This window comes from Rutidosis leptorrhynchoides, chromosome 4 (genome assembly GCF_046630445.1).
Source record: "Rutidosis leptorrhynchoides isolate AG116_Rl617_1_P2 chromosome 4, CSIRO_AGI_Rlap_v1, whole genome shotgun sequence".
NCBI classification, from domain to species: domain Eukaryota; kingdom Viridiplantae; phylum Streptophyta; class Magnoliopsida; order Asterales; family Asteraceae; genus Rutidosis; species Rutidosis leptorrhynchoides.
In genome coordinates, this window is record NC_092336.1 from 58,134,135 (window position 1) to 58,159,354 (window position 25,220).

General features: G+C 32.3%; 1 protein-coding gene across 1 annotated transcript; it reads right to left on the bottom strand.

Moving 5' to 3' along the window:
* Positions 1-6,479: 6,479 nt before the first annotated feature.
* Positions 6,480-7,790, bottom strand: LOC139840655 (serine/threonine-protein phosphatase 7 long form homolog). Its single transcript, XM_071830907.1, has 3 exons — positions 7,252-7,790; positions 7,078-7,165; positions 6,480-6,905 (listed from the first exon to the last, which is right to left on the bottom strand). The coding sequence occupies exons 1-3, from the start codon at positions 7,788-7,790 to the stop codon at positions 6,480-6,482; spliced, it is 1,053 nt and encodes a 350-aa protein (XP_071687008.1).
* Between the last annotated feature and the right edge of the window lie 17,430 nt (positions 7,791-25,220).

The window sequence follows — 25,220 nt, forward strand, 5'->3', positions numbered from 1 at the left end:
CACTGAATCATTTGGATTCTTTGAAGGCAGGTTCAGTCTTTGTGATTTATCTACAGCCTCCTTCATACTTTGCTCAATCTGTTTTCCAGTTTCAAACCTTCTCTTTTTCTGAACTTTGCCACCATACCATTCTTTATCATCAAACTTTTGACTGTTAAAGTCGTTTACAGTTTTTGCTGCTTCATCAGCATTGTTCCAATTTCAAAGAACTATTTCATAGTTTGGGATGTTTTTCAGAAACTTCACCTTCGAAGTATGTAAGTCTAGAAGATAGATGTTATCTATATATAACTGTTCTCGTAGAAAATGCAGCAGATTCAAAATACTGATTGCTAATTCCCGGTAGTTGGTATGGCAATTACCGTTATGAGATGTGGATGAGTACATGATAGGGTTTCAATGAGTATAAGGATTTTTCAGAAGGTCAAGGATCAATGAAGTTGTTGGTAAATTTACTGCTAATGTGGTGGAACATAAAAGGTTCCCCGGTAAAAAAAAATGTATATGTCAAGGTTATAATAAAACTAATCTGAAAAGTCGAAATTGGCTGGTTGGAAGTGGGGTAAAACTGGATACTTTGAAAAGAAATTGCAAGGTTATTTTCGGTAAAAACAACGCTAAAGGATCTTGCACAGTTTTGAAGTCAAAGTATAGATTTGAAAGATGTAGAGATCTAAGAATGATGTCACCGGTTCAGAGTTATGACTTGGATTCTAATCCGTCAATATCAGAATATGTAATTGAATTTGTATGGAAACGATTGTATATCGCTGTGAGCATGGTTAATAATTTTTTTGAATCAAAGTTAAAGAATGTACAGTATAACATATTAATTGTGAACTTATATATTTCTCGAGAATTACCTACCCGTTAAAGATTTCACAAGTAATATTTTATACAAAAGAATTTTCATTACAGTCTTTATGAAAATATATGTATGTATATTTCTTCAGATGTAATACGGATTTAATGAGTTAATATCATATTAAGCTCATTTGATTTTCGGCTTGACTTAGAAATGATTAATCTCTAAAACATTAAAGATTACATAATCTTTGCGGAGTTTTTCACTAATGAAATCAACACTTCATTATTTTTTCTTATTGATATTCCTCAGTGAAGGATGTTGGTGTTCGTGGAATTTTTTTTTTTGTGAACCTTACAAGGCACAGATTATGTTTTCTGGAAAGTTTCGAGTATATCGAAATTGGAAATGTAAAATCAATTATGTAATTGATTAATACACTTGGTTTATTATGAAATGGAATTTATTAAGTTGAAACAGAGATTGTAGTTAACAATGGTTAAGTTGTTAAGGAAGGATGTACATCATTGCATATTAGTAATATGAACTAACCGAGTAGTACCTACCAGTTAAGATTCACACGTAATAGCTTAGTACGAAAAGATTTATTTTGATTTCAAAATTCATATATATTAAATATACATAAAATTTCTTCAGGGGAAATGAGTTAATACTTCATCGGTTATTGTTGCTAGTATTTCTTGGTAACTACGGTGCGTATGACGTTGATGCTCGTGGGACAGATTGTGAAGTTGAGGTTTGCGATGCGGATGTTGTTGGTGGTGGTAATGGTACTGTTGATGTTTTTGTTGGTGGTACTGTTGATGCCGGTGATGCTGCTGGTGCTTGTAACCTTTGCACCATATTCTCTAAAGCCACTACCCGAGCGCGAAGCTCGTTGACTTCTTCTACTACACCGAGATGATTTGCGGTTCGGACGAGCGGATGAATAAGATCCAGAATTTGAGATAGTATATTATCGTGACGAGATACTCTGGAAATGAGAGTGAAAATGGTGTCTCGAACAGGTTCGCCGGTAAGTGCTTCAGGTTCTTCGCCAAGAGGGCAATGTGGTGGATGGAAGGGATCGCCTTCTTCTTGTCTCCAATAATTAAGTAGGCTACAAACCCATCCCCAATTCATCCAGAATAGATGATGGCTAATTGGTTGATCCATTCTGGTTACACTGTCTTCGGAATTCAGGTGAATATCCATATCGGAATAGCTGTCAGAGTTTGAACTAGATACGGGATCCATCTTGTATAATTAGGGAGATGATTTTTGATATGAATTAGATTATAGAATTTAGTTTGGTATTCTTCAATACATAATTTACATATGTATATATAATACCAAATTCCATAAATCACGGAGAAATTTTCGGAAGATATCAGGAAAAGTTTACAGTAACAGATACGCTAAGATATGAATTTTTGTCTATACACTATTTATGCAATAAATGCAGGAAAACGTGTCTAGACTTAAGAATGATAAGCATGTAATTTCCGACAAGAAATGATAAGCAAAACTTTTAACATGCAGACACGGTCGAAGTCCAGACTTACTAATGCATCTTAACAACTATCAGTTAGACACATTCATGCAAGACCTGGTTCGCTAGGACCAACGCTCTGATACCAACTATGACGATCGCTCCAAATCCATATGGACAATACGTCATTCATTGATTTTATTGCGAGGTATTTGACCTCTATATGATACACTTTGTAAACATTGCATTCTTTTGAAAAGGCACACCATAAATGAATATTTAAATCAAAGGTTTTCGACATCTGATGATTTCTACATATAGACAATCACCGTAAATAATAGTTTACAATAGTACTTCCGTTGACAATGCAGTCAAAATAAGATACATGGTGATGATTTAGTGAATGCAACGTTTCCTTGAAAAGTATGTCATGTAAGACTCCATGTACATAGCTTGTCTAACATATAAGCAACAGCGGAAGACTTCGAGTAAACCTGAGAATAAACATGCTAACAAGTGTCAACACAAAGGTTGGTGAGTTCATAGTTTTATTGTTTCGTATAATCTGTATGTAAAGGTGAATCACAAGTTTTCAGTTGTTTCATCCAGAAACGTTTATTAAAATATTCTACGAAATTGAGCACCCTGGTAACTAAACTTAACGTATATATAATTTGTACCCTTTGTATAATCATCTTAATAAATACACACAAACCAACGTGTACGCTTCTCAAATAGCATACGTCCGTTAAGAGGCTAGTGCTCTAGCTCGGACGGGGATATCAAGCCCTATGGATCCATATACTACTACTCGCGCCCACCAGTTCTTATAACTGGCAGTTAACAGTTACCAAAGCTAAGGGATTTTCGGTTCAAACTCAGTGTAGAATTTAGTATGTACTTGTATCCATTGCGTTTAAAATAAAGTGCATGTATTCTCAGCATAAAAATATATATTGCAAAAGCAATTAAAAAGGGATCAATGAAACTCACGCATATAAATCTAGTATTTTCAGTATTTATAAACAGTCGCATGTATTCTCAGCCCAAAAATATATTGAGTAAAAAGGATCATATGAAACTCACGCATATAAATCTAGTATTTTCAGTATTTATAAACAGTCGCATGTATTCTCAGCCCAAAAATATATTGAGTAAAAGGGATCATATGAAACTCACGCATATAAATCTAGTATTTTCAGTATTTATAAACAGTCGCATGTATTCTCAGCCCAAAAATATATTGAGTAAAAGGGATCATATGAAACTCACCTTAGCAGCACATAAGGTCATTCACCGAAATGTGACCGAAACCCGAAATGCAAAATAATCGTAGATCTCAACGTATCAATATTGTGATTCAATATTGTAGGAAAGGACGTAGACGCAACGGAGATGATAAACATTAGTTTGACTCACGAGCAATACCCTCGAACAATACCCATAACCTCCATAACTATAACCCATAATTTCTGTAGCTAAAACCCATTTGAAAACTTATTTTGAAATCACCCGAGCATATTCCCGTCGTAGTATTTTATGTATATATGTAGTAATAATAATACTACTAATTATAATAAGATTACTAATAGTAATATTAATAACCTTAATATTAATATTAATAACATAAATAATAATATACAAAGTAGATAGATAGATGAATATTTGCGTTTGATAAAAGAGGAAGTGAGAAGGGATCATATACTCCCGAGAAATGTATCATGCATGTGTTTTTGTAAATTATCGACATATGATCATATATATATATGAATATTATAATAATATAATAATATAAATATAATATAATAAAGTAATAATAATAATATATTAAATAAAAAAAGATAGGAAACGTGCATAAATAGTAAAGCCGCCATCACTTTTTATGTCGACAAACATTACGCGTTTCGCGTAGATAGGTACGCGGTCCGCGTATGGTGTCTTCACGAAAGTTGTATATTTTTGAGTTACGGACGTCTGGACACCGGAATCACCCTTTTTTGAGTTAGTATGATTTAGTTATGATTTTTCTCGTGCAAGTGCGCAGGTTTAGTGATTTCCATCATTTTAACTTGAAATCTTGAGATAAAATGTTGTAGTCTGTTAGTGCTCATTAGAAACCTTTATTTTATCTTTATTTTCATTTTCATATCATTGAAAATCTATAAAAACATTTTAACAATCAAATTCTATTATATCGAAAAACGTGTCCATACTAAATCGAATAACTATAGTTCTCTAAATCTAATTACATTCACATCTTTTTATCGAAACGTTATAATAATTAAAAATCTATTATTTCGAAGAATGCTTTCATATATTTGAACTAAATCGAATAAATATAATTTAGTTTTCCAGAATTAGTTATATTCAAATTCATTCTTTAAAAGGTTTCATCTATGTCGTAAAACGTTTTCAATATTAAGAAAACTAAATAATTAACTTTATCAAGAGACGCGAGACCATCATTGTGTTGAAAGTTAATCTCTACTAACCTTTGTCCAGTAATCGTTAATTGAAATATTTGTTCTTACTTGTAGGTCACTTTACCATTTATTCCGAATATCGTTAAAAAGGAAAGGTTTCCTAAATCAAAGTGGACCTCTCAATAGAGACTCACGATCATACAATGTATCTGATAAATCAATCATTTGATATTATCTTTTAATTTCTTTGATAATTATATTAAACCTGTATCGAAACAAATACGTTCGTGTAAAGTATTATACGTCTAATACTTTGTTAACGTTTTCAAGTTATAATATATACACATATGAATATATAATCATGTCCGTTCATATAATGGTTCGTGAATTATTGGAATTTGGTCGAGGTTAAATGAATGTATGAACATAGTTTAAAATTATTGAGATTCAACTTAACAAACTTTGCTTATCGTGTCAGAATAATATAAAGATTAAAGTTTAAATTTGGTCAGAAATTTCCGGGTCATCACAGTACCTACCCGTTAAAGAAATTTCGTCCCGAAATTTGAGTGAGGTCGTCATGACTAACAATAAAAATGTTTCATGCCGTATATGTGTTGATAAATAGAGTTTTATCACTGTTAAATAATATGGATAAAACAATCCAATTACTCGAAGCGTATGAGGGAAGTTATCGTAATAAAGTGAAATGAAAGAATAGAGATTCGTCTTAGCTTTTGACGTAGTTACGATTGATTTCCGGAATTTAAGGAATAGAAAATCTTCATAATATAAATAAAATTTGATTCTTCGGAATTTGCGGAAATTAGGATTTTATTTGATTAAATGCGTAATCCGCCTTGATTGTTATGTCTGATATTTCGCTATAAATTGACCTCTTCCGTTTCATTTATTTTCACCACTCCTATAATATTCTTTCTTATTTCATACATCCCAATAGATTGTGAAAATGCTTAATCCAGTTCTGATTCTTGATATTTTCCTGGCTATCGTATCCTTCATTCTTCTTTTTCATCTGCCACCAGAGGAAGTTATTTTCTTCTACTATTACCTTGGAGTTATAGTGTTTTTCATTCTCCCGTGTCTTTATATTGCTATACGCATTGATATACACGGTTTGTAATTTCAGAGTTGTTATCGGGCTTTATGTTCTCCATTATATTTCGGAGCTTCATGCTTTCATTTTCTCTTCCTGACCTTAAGTCAAGCGGATAATGGTCTAGAATTCGTAGGTATGAAGTTTCAGATGAACATAACTAATGTTCTAAGAAAGAAATGGTAATAGCACAATCTGACTTGTCAAATTACCAGAATACCTCGAAAAAGACCGAATCATTAAGAAAATATTTTCTTGATATTTTTAGAGATTATATAGAATGAAAGAGTTATGTAACATGGTTCATGATGAGGGTATGATCTGTGAATCTTTATCACGTTCCATTAGAAACTCAGCATGACTTACTGTAACATAATCACGTTGATCAAGTGTCATTATATTACACACTTTTGTATTGCCGCTTCTTATTGCCGTATCTATGTTAATGCACTTCCCAATGATACGTAAACAAGGTATTTCTGGTCCTTTATAGAGAAGATATATGATAGATATTTTGAATTCATCATTTATCACTTGGGGTAGGAACGATAGTATTTTATTACTACAAGTATGGATTATTGAAAATAATAAGACATGTATTTGGATATTTCCCTTGAACTTTGCAATATTTTTGATTTGGCATCAATAGTTGAAGGGGTTTTTCCGAAGAGAAAATGGATTATGGGAGTGTACATAAAAATTCTCTTCGGTTGCCCAATCACGATATTGGTTGGCGGGTTGTGGTCTCCTAATAACACATATAGTAACTATTGTACGCGCGTAGTACCACGGAAAGTAACGAGCAGTCGTGTCCGTGCCCACCCCCAACTTAGGAATATAGCCCCTCCGAGCTCGTTCATACCACTGGCTTATGTAGTCAACTTGCGGGTTCGTTAGCCTTATATCCGCATTTGCTCTTGACCGTAGGGTTGTGCCGTGTATGGCATGATGCTGTTGCGGTGTCCACAACAAGTCCGACGGTGGAATATTCTGAATCCATCCGAACTGTCTGCATACCCTATCTGGGAGCTGCATCTCATCCGTAGCCCAAAATAGAATAGCGCCACGCTATGTCCAAAAGTTAACATCAGCTCTACACTCAGCAGGTAGACGGTTGATAATCGTTCCATACGGAAGCCAAAGAAACTTCAACAACATAATAAAATATTAGTTTATTTTAATATCTACATATAATAATTTAAAAACTTTATATGTAGATTTATATATCCTCGTTATATACCTCATTAGGACGTATCATCGACAATGCTGAGCGACACGTACTCAATACATGTGTGGGTGTATGTTCGAAGCTCTTTGGTCCACACCACCTACATTAATGAAAGTAACCTACATAGTTACAAATAATCAAAAGAACTAGAAGTAACTAGAAGTATATAAATTACAAATAATATACCTCACACCATAAGGCCCATTCAAAAGAGCATTGGATGTCAAGACTATATCGCGCAAAAGACGTGGCGCAAGACTAGGAATTCTTTCATACAAATAATGTTGTACTAAAAGCATCGCAACATTCATGTCTGATTGGTCTGTCTTTTCAGCTGTACAACATAAATTTCTATATACATGTGCAAGCACCGCACTACCCCAACTCAAACGTTCAAAGTCGATGAGGTGATACACATAGTTTAACGGAGCACTGGTGGAATTACTGCCGGGGAATAGAAAGGAAGACAAGGCAGCTAACAAATAAACTCTAGCCCATTGTTGGTGAGATCTAATAGTATCACCAACGGGCTCATTCAACTTCGCGTATAAAGCCGATATTAAGATGTGTCCTGATTTTATTTTAGTAGGAGGAACATCAATTCGTAAATATTGGCCAGCAAAATCAGACCATTGATCCGGCGTCTTGTTGTGCCATACACCCAACACAACATCTCCATTTATGGGTAAACCCCATAAAATTTGAACATTTTGCAACGTTATCATTGCTTCTCCTACGCAAAACATATATACGAATATAAATAATATATTGAAGCGACCCGTCCTAATCTATAATGACGAATACAATAACATATGGATACATTGTGAGGTATTTGACCTCTATATGATACATTTTACAAACATTGCAATCATTTTAAAAGACAAACTTTCATTTCATTGAAAGTTGATAGGCATGCATACCCTTTCATAAAATTTAACTATAAATGACCTAAACTGTCATTTGTTTAATCATAATCTTTAATAAACTCAACGACTTAAATGCAACGGTTTTTGAAAATTTCCATGAATGACTTCAAGTAATATCTTTAAAATGAGCAAATGCACAGTGGAAGATTTCTTTCAAACCTGAGAATAAACATGCTTTCAAGTGTCAACCAAAATGTTGGTGAGTTCATTAGTTTATCGTAATCAATCAATTTCATAATTTTAATAGACCACAAGATTTCATTTATTCAATAATCATACACTCGCAAGTGTTAAAAATTCATTCGTATGGATTGAACACCTGATAACCGACATTAATAAAATACATCTAGAATATCCCCAAAAATATAAACATCAAAGTACTAAAGCAGTTCAAATTCTCTGACTGGGGCATGTCAAAGCCCATAGATCTATCTTTAGAATTCGCGTCAATTGGTGGCAATTATGATAAACACCAATTCTTAGGCTACCAAGTCCAACAAGGGCGATATCGGTATAACAATAAAACCATAGAATGTAGTTTCGATTACTTGTGTCTATTTCATCAATCATTTATAAAAGCGCATGTATTCTCAGTCCCAAAAATATATATTGCAAAAGCATTTAAAAAGTGTGATGACCCGTCCTAATCCTCCTGGATGAAAGTCTTCAACATTTGGTCCCATTGCGAGGTACTGACCTAAATGTGCCATGAATGACTCCAAGTAATATCTTTAAATTGAGCAAATGCACAGCGGAAGACTTAATTCGTACCTGAGAATAAACATGCTTTAAAGTGTCAACCAAAAGGTTGGTGAGTTCATAGGTTTATCATATACAATTCACAAAATTCAGTAATTTTGATAGACCACAAGATTTCAGTTTCATAAATATATGTACACTCGCAAGTGTATAAAAGTATTCTATAAGTTGTTGAGCGCTTCGGTAACCATACTTAACAATTAATGTGGCATATTCCTTTTATTATGAAATCTCCTTACACTGTACCAAGTGTAGTAAAAATGAAGTACTATGCAACCGTTTATGATACTAGAGCGACTAGCCCGGTTGGGGTTGTCAAACCCGATAGATCTATCAATAGGATTCGCGTATACATGTTCTTACAACATGTAAATATTAGTTACCAAGCTATTAGGAAAGATATGCAAAGTGGTACAACTCAACGTAGAATATGTTTTTAGTACTTGTGTCCATTTCGTAAAACAGTTATAAAAATAACGCATGTATTCTCAGCCCAAAAATATATAATGCAACAGCATTTAAAAAGGGAGCAAATGAAACTCACAATACTGTATTTTGTAGTAAAAATACATATGACAGTATTGAACAAGTGTAAGGTTGGCCTCGGATTCACGAACTGTAGTGACCCGTCCTAATCCATCTAGACGAAGTCTTCAACAGTTGGTCCCATTGCGAGATTCTGACCTCTATATGCCATGAACGACTCCATGTATTATGAGCAAATGCACAGCGAAAGATTTCTTTCATACCTGAGAATAAACATGCTTTAAAGTGTCAACAAAAAGGTTGGTGAGTTCATAAGTTTATCATAAAACAATAAAATTCATCATTTTGATAGACCACAAGATTTAAATGCTGCATGGTACAAATGGGCCCGAATCCTATACCCACCTATAATGTACATGCGATATCTTTTAAATACAGTACACCTTTCTCGTGTACGAAATCCATTTTTCATAAATCTTAGTAATCGTACACATATCTCGTGCACAAAAATAACATACACATAACCTGTGTATAAAATCATTCTCTCGATACATAAAATTCATGTAACGACCCGGATTTTTCCGATCATTTTATACCTATGAGATTAATATTTACATAAATTAAACCTTACCAACATGATAAGCAATCTAAATTGTTGAGACTTATGTTTTTGAAAAGAGTTTTACACAACGGTTGACCGTCCAATTTGACCGATGATATCACGAACTATATAACATACGATAATTATACGTTTGTGTATATATATGTATTTATATATATTTAACATGATCTAAGGATGGTTTAACATCTCATTGTGTACTAATAACAATGAGTTATAAGTATATTTTGAAACTACTAACTTAAGTTTTCAAAACGATAACTATACGTAACGTTCTTTGACATAAATACTTAAAACTTATAATGCTTATACATGTATCGTATAAATATGTATTTAATCACTTTTAAAGGGCTTTTATACATAAAAAAAATATAAGTATATTTACAAAAGATAGTTATATTTGAATTCTCGTTCCGTTTTCTCAAGATTTCTATACGTATATCAAGGGTATATGTACCCGTATCATACCCAGCTTCTATACGTATTTACTATTGGTATATATACATCAAATCAACATCTAAATCAGCCATATTACTGCCCTAGGTATGAGGTAATTGGAATTTGGAAGTAAGCTTGACTAATTACACAAAAATACAACATGGAATTTTGTTCTTGTTCCCCCCATTCACGTTTTTAAGACCTCCCCCCCCATCTCATTTTTAGTTCATCATTTTACTTCAAAATTACCCTCTAACTCACCTACTTGAAAGCCTTAAGAAACCTCCATCAATTCAGCAAGTAATCATGAAGATCTAGCTTCAAAAACAAGCCTTAATCATCATAAGAAATTCCTTTCAAGAACACTTCAATAATCCTTCCAAGTATACAAGTTTACTTCCAATCTTTCAATCCCACTCCACCACTTTTTTGGTTCTAGGATTTTTCTTATCTTTTGCAGTAACTTTTTCCAAGTAACTTGAGGTAGTAACCTTATTCATAACTGTGACGACCCGGGAATTTTTAAACTTGATCTTTATTTGATTTCGAGACGTTAAGGAAAATCTGTAATGTTGAGTCTCAAAACTTTTGAACTATCTTCATGAAATCATCTGACCTTTTACCATTCCCGACGATTCACGAACAATTATTTGTAAATAAATATATATCCTATATAAATATAAAGATATATAATAATTAGAAACAACAAAATATAATATCAGTTAAGTATGTAAAACAAAATACAAAATAATTAAATTCGAATATGTAAATAAACCCATATGATCTTTATGAATAAGTATTATTAAAATTATCAGTATTGTTAACATCATATTATTATTATCATCATAATTATAATTAAAAATTATAATTATTATTACTACTATGATTGATATTAATATCATTATCATTATTTGTATTATAATTAAATAGTATTCTTATTAAGTATTAGTATTAAGGATCATGACTATTGTTATATACTATCATTAATATTGTATCATAAAAATAACACAATATATTAAAATTATCATTAATAATATCATTATAAATATTATCATAACTATCTGTAATATTATTTTAAATATTATTATTATTATTTTTTTACAATTATCATTATTATTAATAATTATAGTATTATTATTATTAAGATATTTACTTATTAATAAAGGATATTTAATACCATATATTAAAATGAGGTGTATACATCTCCCATCAGTGCATTATTTTTTTTCTTTCTTTTTCTTTCTTCTGTGAAGCTCGTGATCTCCTTCACCAATAGAAAACAACTTTAAATGAATCATATTTTTACCTAACCATTCAATTACACTAGATTATGATCTTTATTGTCTGCAGTTTTAAAGAAATTATATATATATATGTATATATGGAATAAAGCCGATGGTCCCTGTAACATTCACTTTTTGGTCAAATTCAAGAATCGAAGAAATTAACAAATTCTGAAAATGCAGTTTTGCTTAAAACCTTCTACTCAATTTACCTACAAAGTTTCAAAATCCAATTTGTGATATCGGGTTCTAATTGCAGAGTCAAAGTTTAAGGTAAAAAGTCAAACCTTCGCGTTCTTGGAGAAATTCGAATTATGGTTTTTGTTTTTGATTAAATTGATGATTTAGATAGTTTATAGGATCGATTTGAAACAAGTTTGGTGTTTTAATTTTTGGCTAAAACTTTACTAAATTGAAAATCATTTTTTTTTCAGCGAAGAACACAGACGGGATATTTTTTTTTTCTTTTCTTTTATTTATTTTATTTTATTTTATTTTATTTAATCTCGATTGATTGGTTATGTAAACATGTTAAATCCTAAAACTAAATTTGTAAAAGTTCTTAAAATGAAAAAAAAAAAAATATTTTTTTTTTCCTTTGTGTTACGAACAGCGAACAGGATTATTTTTTTTTGTTTATTTTATTTTTTTTCTCTCTTCAAACTAATTCATCAAAGATATATGTTACTATGATAGATAATAAAGCCTAAAATTAATTAGTAAATTTATTAGGAGATGAGTGTGATTATTAGTCGATCACATTTTGGAGAAGAAGAGGAGACAAGGAGAAATTTACAGAAATAGTATAAGTAATTTTCGATTGGGGTTATGACAGAAATAAAAACACGGACGAATGGTTTAGGGAGCGATTGAGTGAACGAGAGGTCACGAGTTCGAATCCCGGCGGTGACACTTCTTTTTGATCATTTCTTCAAAGGTTGTAACCATTTACTAATTATTATTATTATTATTATTATTATTATTATTATTATTATTATTATTATTATTATTATTATTATTATTATTAATGATATGAGAATTATCATTATTAGTTATATCATTTTTATTGTGATTAGAGTTATTAAAATTGTTATTCTAAAACTTATTATCATTATTAAGCATTATTTTAGTTATGATGTAAATTATTATTATTATTACTATGATTATGATTAGGATTATTATATTTATTGTTATTATAAAAATAGTACAAGTATTTATTATTTTCACTAATTTTAGTATTAGTATTATTTTTTGTAATTATTGTATTATTATTATTATCATTATTAACAAAAGTATCACTAATAACAATATCATTATTATTATTAGTAATATTATCAATAATAGGTTGTTATTACTTTTAGTAAATTATTGTTATTAAAAACTATCATTTAAAAACAGATAAATATTTTGTACATAAAGTACACTTATTACATATACACTAGTTACAATAATACTTCATATAACCATATATCAAACATATGATTTTTATATATATACTTTCATACAATAAACTATTGAATTTAGCATTTAATACTAAATGTAGATGTATATAGATATAGTAATATAAATAAATGTAGAAATATTAATTATTTTAAAAATCTACAAAAATAAACAAATACAACATAAAATATAGTATATAATTAAAGTATATATTTTTAATGAAATTTAGTATAAATTATATATAATTACAAACATATAGATTTATATAATTAATAAATGAAATTATGAGATTTCTATTATATGTTTTAATAAATACACAAATGATATAGGTTCGTGAATCCGAGGCCAACCCTGCATTGTTCAGTTGTTCAATATTGTCATATGTATTTTTACTACAAAATACAATAGGTGAGTTCCTTTGATCCCCTTTTACTCTTTACATTTTTGGAACTGAGAATACATGCGCAACTTTTATAACTGTTTTACAAAATAGACACAAGTAATTAAAATGACATTATATGGTTGAATGATCGAAATCGAATATGCCCCTTTTTATATAGTCTGGTAATCTAAGAATTAGGGAACAGACACCCTAATTGACGCGAACTCTAAAGATAGATCTATCGGGCTCAACAAGCCCCATCCAAAGTACCGGATGCTTTAGTACTTCGAAATTTATATCATGTCCGAAGGAGGATCCCGGAATGATGGGGATATTCTTATATGTATATTGTGAATGTCGGTTACCAGGTGTTCAATCCATATGAATGATATTTTTGTCTCTATGCACGGGACGTATGTTTATGAGAAATGGAAATATGAAATCTTGTGGTCTACTAAAATTATGAAATGATTATTTATGTTAAACTAATGAACTCACCAACCTTTTGGTTGACACTTTAAAGCATGTTTATTCTCAGGTATGAAAGAAATCTTCCGCTGTGCATTTGCTCACTTTAAAGATATTACTTGGAGTCATTCATGACATATTTCAAAAGACGTTGCATTCGAGTCGTCGAGTTCATCAAGATTATTATTAAGATAATTATAATTAGATATATTATGAAATGGTATGCATATCGTCAATTTTCGATGTAAGGAAGTTTGTCTTTTCAAAACTAATGCAATGTTTGTAAAATGTATCATATAGAGGTCAAGTACCTCACGATGTAACCAACTATTGTGAATTGGTTGTAATTGATGTGGACTTTGTCCTGATGGATTAGGACGGGTCCTTTCAATAACCTTATTCGATTCATATTTATATAGCTATCTTATTTTGTGTTGTAAAATTTTAACAAGAAGAACATAGTTTGAATGATTTCAAACTTGTTCGCAAACTAAATAGATCCTTCTAACTTAACTTTTAAAACACTTCAAGACCTGTAATATATCATAATGATATGCTAACTTAACAAGATACAACTTGTTTTTACAAAGAACACCTTAAAACTGAATCTACGTCGTCGGAGTGCAACCGGGGGCTGTTTAGGGTTGGATAATTAAAAAATATTTTAAACATTGAATTGGAAGTTCATATCTTGGAAAAATGATATTTCTTATGAATATGTTAACACATAAAAATTTCATGGTTTAACTCAAAGTGTAAGTATTTTTATAAAAATGATCATTAAATGTTGTTTTTATGATGGAAAATGATCACTTTCATAAGTTTCACCAAAGTTTGAACTATAACTTGTGATTCTGAATGTAAACCAAGGTATTTACAGTTCATATTCTTAAAATTTGACTCGATCCAATTAAGTGGCAAGTTGAACCAACAAAAACAGAGTTGTAATGAAGAAACTACGACTAAAACAAGATTGGGAATCTGAAGCTAGTTTAGCTACGAAAATATTTGGAGAAAAAGTAAATTAATCATATCTTTTCTAATTAATATGATATTTTATATATAATTACTTATGATTTGATTTTATATATTTTAGGACCACCCATAAACAACACGAGAAGATTAATCATAAGACCTCATGATTATACGCAATACGTCATTTGACATCACGGTACTTTATGTACGCAACACGTCATTTGACAACATGGTACCATGGGTTGAGATTAATTCTGATCAATACGAATACGATGGGGTCTTTATTTATTTTATTGAGCAACTAATTGTGGACCACTAACATCGGACTGCTAACTACGGACTAAGAAAATATTAAAAGTATTATAAGTATATATATATATATATATATATATATATATATATATATATATATATATATATATATGTAACGATTACTTGAAAAGAAAATATGTTGATATATTATATATATAGTTAGGTTCGTGATATCTATCGGAGACCAAGTTGAGTTAAATACCTTCAAGGCAAAAGTGAGTACATAGTCCCACTTTAAAACTCTAAATATTTCGGGATGAGAATACATGCATTTTATGATTTACGTTATGGACACAAGTGATTAAAAATATATATTCTACGTTGAGTTGTACCACTGGAATACTTCCCTGTAACTTGGTAACTACTATTTACATGAGGTATTGTAAACGCGAATCCTGTTGATAGATCTATCGGGCCTGACAACCCCAACCGGACTGGACGACCAGTATTCAACGGTTGCACAGTACTTCGTTTCGGTGACTACACTTGGTACGGTGTAGTAAGATTTCATAATAAAGGGAATATGCGACGTTGATTAAATGTTAAGTATGGTTATCAAGTGCTCAACAACTTAGAATATTTTTATTAAAACGTTTATATATGAAATCTTGTGGTCTATATTTATAACGCTGCCGGCATTAAACCTATATCTCACCAACTTTATGTTGACGTTTTAAGCATGTTTATTCTCAGGTGATAACTAAAAGCTTTCGCTGCAACATGTTGAATTTAAGCAAGATCTTGAGTATGCATATTTGTGTCAAAAATAAAACTGCATATCGGAGAAGTTGTAATGTAAAATACGTTGGAAATCATGTTGTTATCATCACATGTAAAGTTTATAAGGCTAAGATTATTGCTAAACGATAATCATTATTATGATGTTTAAACTTTGTATTTTTAATAAAAGTTATGGTTTGTATTGTAAAAACGAATGCAGTTTTCTTTGAAAAATGTCGCATATAGAGGTCAATACCTCGCGATGAAATCATATGTTATTATATTTGTCCTTATGGTTTAGGACGGGTTATGACATGTGGTATCAGAGCGTTGGTCTTAGAGAACCAGAAAATTTGTATTAGTGTGTCTTATCGAGTTTGTTAGGATGCATTAGTGAGTCTGGACTTTGACCGTGTTTGATTTAGAAAACTATTGCTTATCCTTGTTGGTTAAAAATTAATATGTAAATATTATGTGGTACTAACGTGCTAGTTGTTACGTGATAGATGTCTGGCTTAGAACTTGTTATCACATTCAGCGACTCCGAACCAGAATCTTCAGATGGTGTTCCAGTCATTAACCTGTCCGATGATGAAAACGACACCTTTGGGGAAGACTCACAATTTTCGGATGAATCAATTGAAGAGGAACCGGAAAGTGATCCTGAGGAGGAAGAAATACAGGAAATTACGAAAGACAAGTTCGAAAGAGGAAAGAAACGAAAGGCTACTGAATTGGAAAATCCAAATCCCGAGTTTAGTGAGGATGTTGTGGCACCAACTCCACCAGACACTTCCACCCCTATTCTCGCTATTCCTATTAGTTCTATCCCGGCATCCAATTCTTCAGCCCCTCAGCCAAAACGCAGGGAGACAGTCAAGATAACCTTTAAGCAATTTCTTTGAACACAAATGTTTTGGGTTAAATGATGCGCTATTGTTTTAAACCATGGGATCATATAACGTTTTGTATAATATTACTAGTGTGGTTTGTTTAATGTTTGATGTAAGATAAGCATATGTAAAATAGTGAAGTGTGAAATGCAATAATTTTTCATGGTTGAGTATTATTTGGGTGGTAGTAATTGATTTTCGTACTAAGCTATTAAGTATGAACTTTAACGGGTAGGTACTACCCTAGATATAATTATAAAACGCTAATAAGAAGAAAAGGCTTTTATAATAATAACTTGTTCATATTATTAATAAGCTACGATGTACTGTAAATATATACTACATCTATAATATTCTATGTGAATAATTATTTTTTCATTCTTATTGAAGATTATGGCGCGATTGAACCGAATGACGGAACAAGAAATCGAGGAACTCATCAATCAACGAGTGAACGATAGAATGTTATGGGTCAAGGCTGCAAGAGGTGCTGCAGTTAACCCAAATCCTCGTGTGGGATGTACTTACAAAACTTTTCAAGGTTGCAAGCCCTCATCATTCAGTGGAACAGAAGGACCGGTCGGTTTAACCCGGTGGATCGAAAAGATTGAGTCTGTGTTTAAAATCAGTGGTTGTATTGATAAGGACATGACCAAGTATGCATCGTGCACCTTACAAGATAGTGCACTCACATGGTGGAAAAACTATGTGAAGGCCGTAGGAGGAGATGTAGCTTATGATACTCGCTGGGAAGAATTCAAAACAATGCTAATCAACGAATATTGTCCAAGGAACGAGGTTAGGAAGTTGGAAGCTGAATTACGAAGCCTGAAATTCGTTGGTACTGAACTCACCAACTACAATCAGCGATTCATGGAATTAGCTTTGCTATGTCCCGAATTGGTACCAACCGAAGAACGGAAGATAGAACTGTACAAAGATGGTTTGCCTAAAAATGTCAAAGCAAATATTACAGCATCGAAACCCAAGACTATTCATGAAGCCATCACCATGGCAAACGAGTTGATGGACCAGATTATTCTGGATAAGAACACTAATGTCAAGACATCAGAAAACAAAAGAAAGTGGGAAGGTAATCAACAATCCAACAAGAAACAAAAAACCACGCAAGGTGTGGGTAGTGGTTCAAGCTCAGGTTACAAAGGACGAAATCCTTTATGTAACAGATGCCACAAACATCACTCTGGTTATTGTAATGTGGTGTGCGATAATCGTAATCGAAGGGGTCATCTTGCTGAAGATTGTAGGATTCCTGTTACAAATACCAATGGCACCAAGACTCCTACCACCAATGCAAATAGAACTGCCTTGGCCACTGTTACTTGTTATGGGTGTGGGAAACAGGGTCATTATAAGAGCCAGTGCCCGAATTCAGAGAAGAATAACGGATCTGCACGTGGAAGAGCATTTATTATTAATGCTAGAGAGGCGTATGAAGACCCGGAGCTGGTTACCGATAGAAGTTACGTGTGTAGAGACTTTTACGCTAAATTGAATTGTTCATCATTACCTCTAGATGCTAAGTACATGATTGAGTTAGCTAATGGTAAACTAATTAAAGACGATAAAATTTGCCGTGATTGTAAAATAAATTTAGCCGGAGAAACATTTAAGATTGATTTGATACCCATAGAATTAGGAAGTTTTGACGTAATTATCGGCATGGACTGGATGTCCAAAGTAGGAGTCGAAGTGGTGTGTGCTGAAAAGGCAATTCGTATTCCTCGAAAGGATAAATCAATGATAATGATTTACGGAGATAAAGGTAACCCAAACCTAAATCTCATTAGCTGTTTGAAAGCTTGAAAGTGTTTAGAAAAGGGATGTTATGCCATCCTAGCACATGTAAAGAAAGTTGAAGAAAAGGAGAAGGATATTAACGATGTAAATGTAGTAAGAGACTTTCCCGATGTATTTCCGGAAGAATTACCGGGACTACCTCCTTTCAGGTCTGTAGAATTTCAAATAGATCTTATACCTGGAGCTGCACCGGTTGCTCGTGCTCCATATAGACTTGCACCGTCTGAGTTAAAAGAACTTCAGAGTCAGTTAAAAGAATTACTGGACCGTGGATTCATACAACCAAGTACTTCACCGTGGGGAGCTCCAATTTTATTTGTTAAAAAGAAAGATGGATCTTTTAGGATGTGTATAGATTATCGTGAATTAAATAAGTTAACTATCAAGAATCGGTATCCACTACCGAGAATTGACGACTTATTTGATCAATTGCAAGGATCATGTGTGTACTCGAAAATCGACTTAAGATCGGGCTATCATCTGTGACGACCCGGAAATTCCCGACCAAATTTAAACTTAATCTCTATGTTTCTGACACGATAAGCAAAGTCTGTAAGGTTGAATCTCAAAAATTTTGAAACTATAAATTTTGAAACTATTTCATATATGCAATTAACCTCGACCAGTTCCAACGATTCACGAACAAATACTTGTAAAAAGATACGTATATATTTAAATATATATATAAATAATAATTTGAAATATATTATAATTAACTAGGTAAAATAAAACCATACAAAATAAATATTATTTAGAACATATCTATATATATGCAAATAAGGTATATTGAATATAAATATAGTTCCGAATTTAATTAGTAAACGATAGGAGCACTTATTTATTATTAGATAGTTATTTAAATAAGTTAAGTTCAAACTTAGGTGATTTTAAAATAAACGATGATCCGAAAATGAGTAATATAAATTTTAGGCTTATTAAAAATGTATTTAGAAACTAGTTGTGGAATTTTAAAACTTTTTATATTTTACTTGGGGTTGTGAGTGAATAATTAATATAAATTTTATTTAATAGTTAATGATCGAATTTTATACTATAATGACCAAAATAAATAAATATAGTTAATAAAAAAATATGGGATTTTTTCCAAAGACTTTTAGCCGCCACTAAATTAACAACGGACCGCGATATATCCTCATTGTAGAAACTGTCGTAGATATTTAAGCCTACCAATGATTTATCACGTTTTAAGAAAATATAGATATATTAAATTGACTACATTACTTTTTTATTTTTGAAGTCACATAGACACCACACAAATTTTAGCCCGTGAACAAAAAAAAAATACTGTGTTATCTCTTTTTGTATCTATCCACACTTGACTTTTCCCAAATGTGTTAACTTGTTGTATATAAAATAGGTGCTATTTGTAGGTGATTATTACAATGAATACATAATTAATCCATGCATTATTTCTTCAATAATAGGATCGATTCTTTCTTTCAATTATCTGGTCGAGTATACAAAACACACCCACTACAATTATTGTGTTCTTCTTCTTCTTTTAAGATCAACCCCCACTACACCACCACAAGACCCATCGAGAATCATCACCTTTAACCCCATTCAACCATCACCTTCCTACATATTTTTATTTTTTTTGTTTGCTGAGCACCAAAACCACTTTATATCATAATCACAACCACCATCATTTTTTTACATACTACTACTATAATCTGTGAACTAGAGGATTTCATCCATCACCATTTAATCACAAACCAAACCCATTTCTTTTACTGTAAATCAAGAACAAAACCCAGCAAGACATATCGGTCAATCATCACCTTCGGTTCTTCCTGTTCTACTCTTCACCACCATTGAACAACCACCTTTACTTCTTTACTAAACCACTCGACAACACCATTCACCACCATCTTAAACCGTCACCCATGATAATCGACCAAATCACCATCTGTTACAACCATACTATTGTTTCTTTTTTGTTCCATGATAAACCGCCACTTGCTACACCACCTTAAAACCACCGTGTATACATCACTTTGAACTAACCACACCGTCGCTGTTGCCTGCTACTACTGCGAAGGTTTCTATTTTTTTTCTCTTCAAAACATGAGGGTAGTGATATGAAGATGACTAGGTACTTAAATTAATAAGTTGATAAGGATTATTTTTTTTTCTTCTTTGTCCCTCTCTGTTGGTCAATAATCAAAAGAAAAGGGGATACCCCACTTGAATACTTTTGCATCTTTAAAAACCGAACTATCAAGAAAGTTGGTTGCTTGTGATATATATTTTATCCCTTGGCCTACACTTTACAAAGCAAGTGGGTCAATAGAAAAGGATGCACGGTTTATATTTCTAGTATCATGATATTGAACTTTGATAGTGGTTGATGATGGACATAATATAATATACATATGGGACAACTTATACAAACTCTGGCAAACGAATCCTTCTGTTCCTTTTTTTTCCCACTTGCACACTTGATTATGGAATTATTAATACATGCGTTTAATTAAATATACAAGTGGGATAAATGGCAATTTTTGGACGACATCATTGGGTCATAAAGGGGGACGTTCCATAATTGTTTTAAATAAATAGGATGATACGTTGTTGTTGCTGCTCCCAAACAAATCGTTCACAACCACGAAATTATCGAGCGTTTATTTTTATGAAGATGGTAAAAGGAAAATGAAACCGACGTTTTTGGGCTGTGTTATATTTTATTGCTATCTTGGGCCGTTAAGACTAGATTAAAATATTGGGCTTCTAAGTTGGTTAAGATTGGGCTAAGTTAAACAATCTATTGGGTTTACCTTAAATTTTAGGCTTTTAATGAATTTAAATGGTCATAGTTATGATAATAATAATAGGATAATTGAACGTAATGGATGACGAAGTTAAAATGTGTATATTAATGACGAAAGTGATTTTGATGATGGTGGTGGTATATATTGTTATAATGATGATGAGATATCGATGATAAGGATGATGAGCGAGTGACGAAATGATGATGATACTTCAAGGAAGATGATATCGAACTGTTACTATTCGAGTCAGTTTATTTATCATCTCTTAAACCACTTATTGTTGGACTTGTGGCAAACGTTTGGATTTGCTATACGATTCACTAATTGGGTTTATAAAGGGCAATAGGAAAATACGGGTTGTCCGGGTTATAAAACAGAAATGAAAGAGATAGTGGAGTGGTTAAGGATGTTATTGGGTTAGCGGGACGTCGCGGGTTCTAACCCGGACTTGGGAATTTTTTTTTTCTAAGGATTACTTCTATGAGGTTCGTGAATCCGAGGCCAACCCGATGCATACTCAATGTCGTTAAATGTATTTTTACTACAAAATACAATAAGTGAGTTTCATTTGCTCCCTTTTTACTCATTACATTTTTGGGCTGAGAATACATGCAAATGCTGTATTAACTGTTTTACAATATTTATATGCGTGAGTTTCATTTGCCTTTTTATTCTTTATATTTTTGGGCAGAGAATACATGCGCAATTTTTATAAATGTTTTACGAAATAGACACAAGTAATCGAAACTACATTATATGGTTGAATTATCGAAATCGAATATGCCCCCTTTAATTAAGTCTGGTAATCTAAGAATTAGGGAACAGACACCCTAATTGACGCGAATCCTAAAGATAGATCTATCGGGCCCAACAAGCCCCATCCAAAGTACCGGATGCTTTAGTACTTCGAAATTTATATCATGTCCGAAGGAGGATCCCGGAATGATGGGGATATTCTTATATGCATATTGTGTATGTCGGTTACCAGGTGTTCAATCCATATGAATGATATTTTTGTCTCTATGCATGGGACGTATGATTATGAGAAATGGAAGTATGAAATCTTGTGGTCTATTAAAATTATGAAATGATTCTTTATGATAAACTAATGAACTCACCAACCTTTTGGTTGACACTTTAAAGCATGTTTATTCTCAGGTACGAAAGAAATCTTCCGCTGTGCATTTGCTCATATTAGAGATATTACTTGGAGTCATTCATGACATATTTCAAAAGATGTTGCATTCGAGTCGTTGAGTTCATCAAGATTATTATTAAGTCAATTATATTTGGATATATTATGAAATGCTTTACATGCCTGTCAACTGTCGATGTAACGAAAGTTTGTCTTTTAAAAACGAATGCAATGTTTGTAAAATTTATCATATAGAGGTCAATTACCTTGCGATGTAATCAACTGTTGTGAATCGTTTGTAATCGATATGGATTCGTCCGGATGGATTAGGACGGGTCTCTACAGTTGGTATCAGAGCGGTGGTCTTAGCGAACCAGGTCTTGCATTAGCGTGCCTAACTGATAGTCGTTAGGATGCAATAGTGAGTCTGGACTTCGACCGTGTCTGCATGTTAAAAGTTTTGCTTATCATTTTTGTCGGAAATCATCTGCTTATCATCCTTAGGAAATTACCTACTCATTATTCTTAGTCTAGACATATTTTACTGCATTGACTGCATGAATAGTGTATAGATAAAATTCATATCTTAGCGTATCTGACAATTCATATCTTAGTGCATCTGTTACTGTAGACCTTGCCTGATATCTCTCGTAAATTTCTCCTTAATTTAAGGGATCCTGGTACTATATATATCTATGCAAATTATGCATTGAGAATACCATCTAACTATCAATTGATGCCACTAAACTCTTCATACCAAAAATCTTTCCTGAGATCGTTTAAGATGGCCTCTACGAATCGACCAAGTTCCTCCGACTCCGAAGACAGAGTGACAGGAGCACACCAACCAATCAACTACCGTGATTACTGGAGAAAATGGGGATGGGTTCGTGACATACTCACCCTATGGAGAAAGGAAGAAGGTACTCCATATCATGAATCAAATCTACCACCTAACCTTGGAGTACTTGACCCGCTCACCGGCGAACCCGTTCGCAATACCGTTTATACCCTATTTGCAAGAATTTTTCGTCTTGAAACTACCATTAATGGAACTAGAGAAGATATCCGACCTCTACCTCACATTGATAAACAACTCGGGTTAGTAGAAGAAGTTAGAGAACTCCGAGCTCGAGTATTAACTTTAGAGAGCACGGTATACAATTTGCAATCATCAACAGTATCACCAACACCAGTAACATCACCAGCCTTAGCACCAATGGCACCAGTACCACCAACAACCCAAGTTTCAACAATCCATGCCTCAACATCTCATTCTGTACCTCGAGTATAATTATCGTTCCACAAATCATTCTACATCATTTATCTTCGTTTGACATGACGATTATGTAAACTCTAATGTTTGAGATTATGTATCATAGTTCTAATCGTATATCTGATGAGTTTAATATCACATTAACTCATTAAATCCATAATTACATCTGAAGAAAATATATTTTCATAAAGATTGTGATTAAAAATTCTTTCGTACAAACTGTTAATGGTAAAAATATTTTAACGGGTAGGTAATACCCGAGAAATATTTAAGATTTCACATTAATAAGTTACATTGTACAGTCTTCGAATCTGATTCAACGGTCGATTACCATCCTACCTACATCTATCGATATACGAATCCGTTCACCACAGAATAATCATTTTCATTCAAATTCAATTTTATATTTGGATTTTTACTTACCAGAATCCAACAAGTGGCATAATGAAGAAATAATGGACACAATAAAAATTGATTAGAAACAGACTAATTAACAATATGGAATTTTGTTAAGAAACCATGCTAACTGTTCCAGCTAACTGTTCCTAGCTAGCTGATTACATTCTATTTATCACATTTTATTTATTGCAATTTAATTATCGCAATTTACATTCCCGCAATTTTATTTATTGTCATCTAATTTCTGTTATTTACTTTACGCACTTTAGTTATCGTTATTTAATTCCTGTTATTTATTTTACGCACTTTAAATATCGGGACACGTATACAAGGTTTTGACATATCATATCGATGCATCTATATATATTATTTGGAATCACCATAGACACTCTATATGCAGTAATGATCGAGTTCTCTATACAGGGTTGAGGTTGATTCTATAATAATATATATACTTTAAGTTGTGATCGAGTCTGAGACATGTACACGGGTCCCGATACGTATTAATTAATTCGGATATTATATATTAAGCTATATATGTATTATCGGACTGTTAATTGTGGACTATCAAATATGGACTGTCGACATTGGATAATTAAAATGAATTAAAATATTGATTATAACATATGAAACTAAACATATCTTCAAGTTTGCCACTTGATCTCATCTTAAACCTCATCTGTATCTTGACGATTACAATCTGCGTTCAAACCTTTCATGATTCTTGAAAACACCTCAATCGATAGGATGAATCAACCGCACTTCATCTACGAAAGGAAAGGTTTATGTATATAGTTATGCACCTGAGAAACTCTCGGCAACTGAGTAAAAGTTTAACACGTAGCCGCATCAGATCCTTTGGCATTTATTAGCAATAATAACTTTGCGATCCCTTTTCAAAGTAGCCAATTTTGTCACAGCTCCAGCAAGTTAACTTCGACTTTTCATTCGAAGTAGCCTTACTATAATCCTGATATATACAATTACCCTTTTTATAACGGAGAATTCTTTTATATTCCACCATATTACCA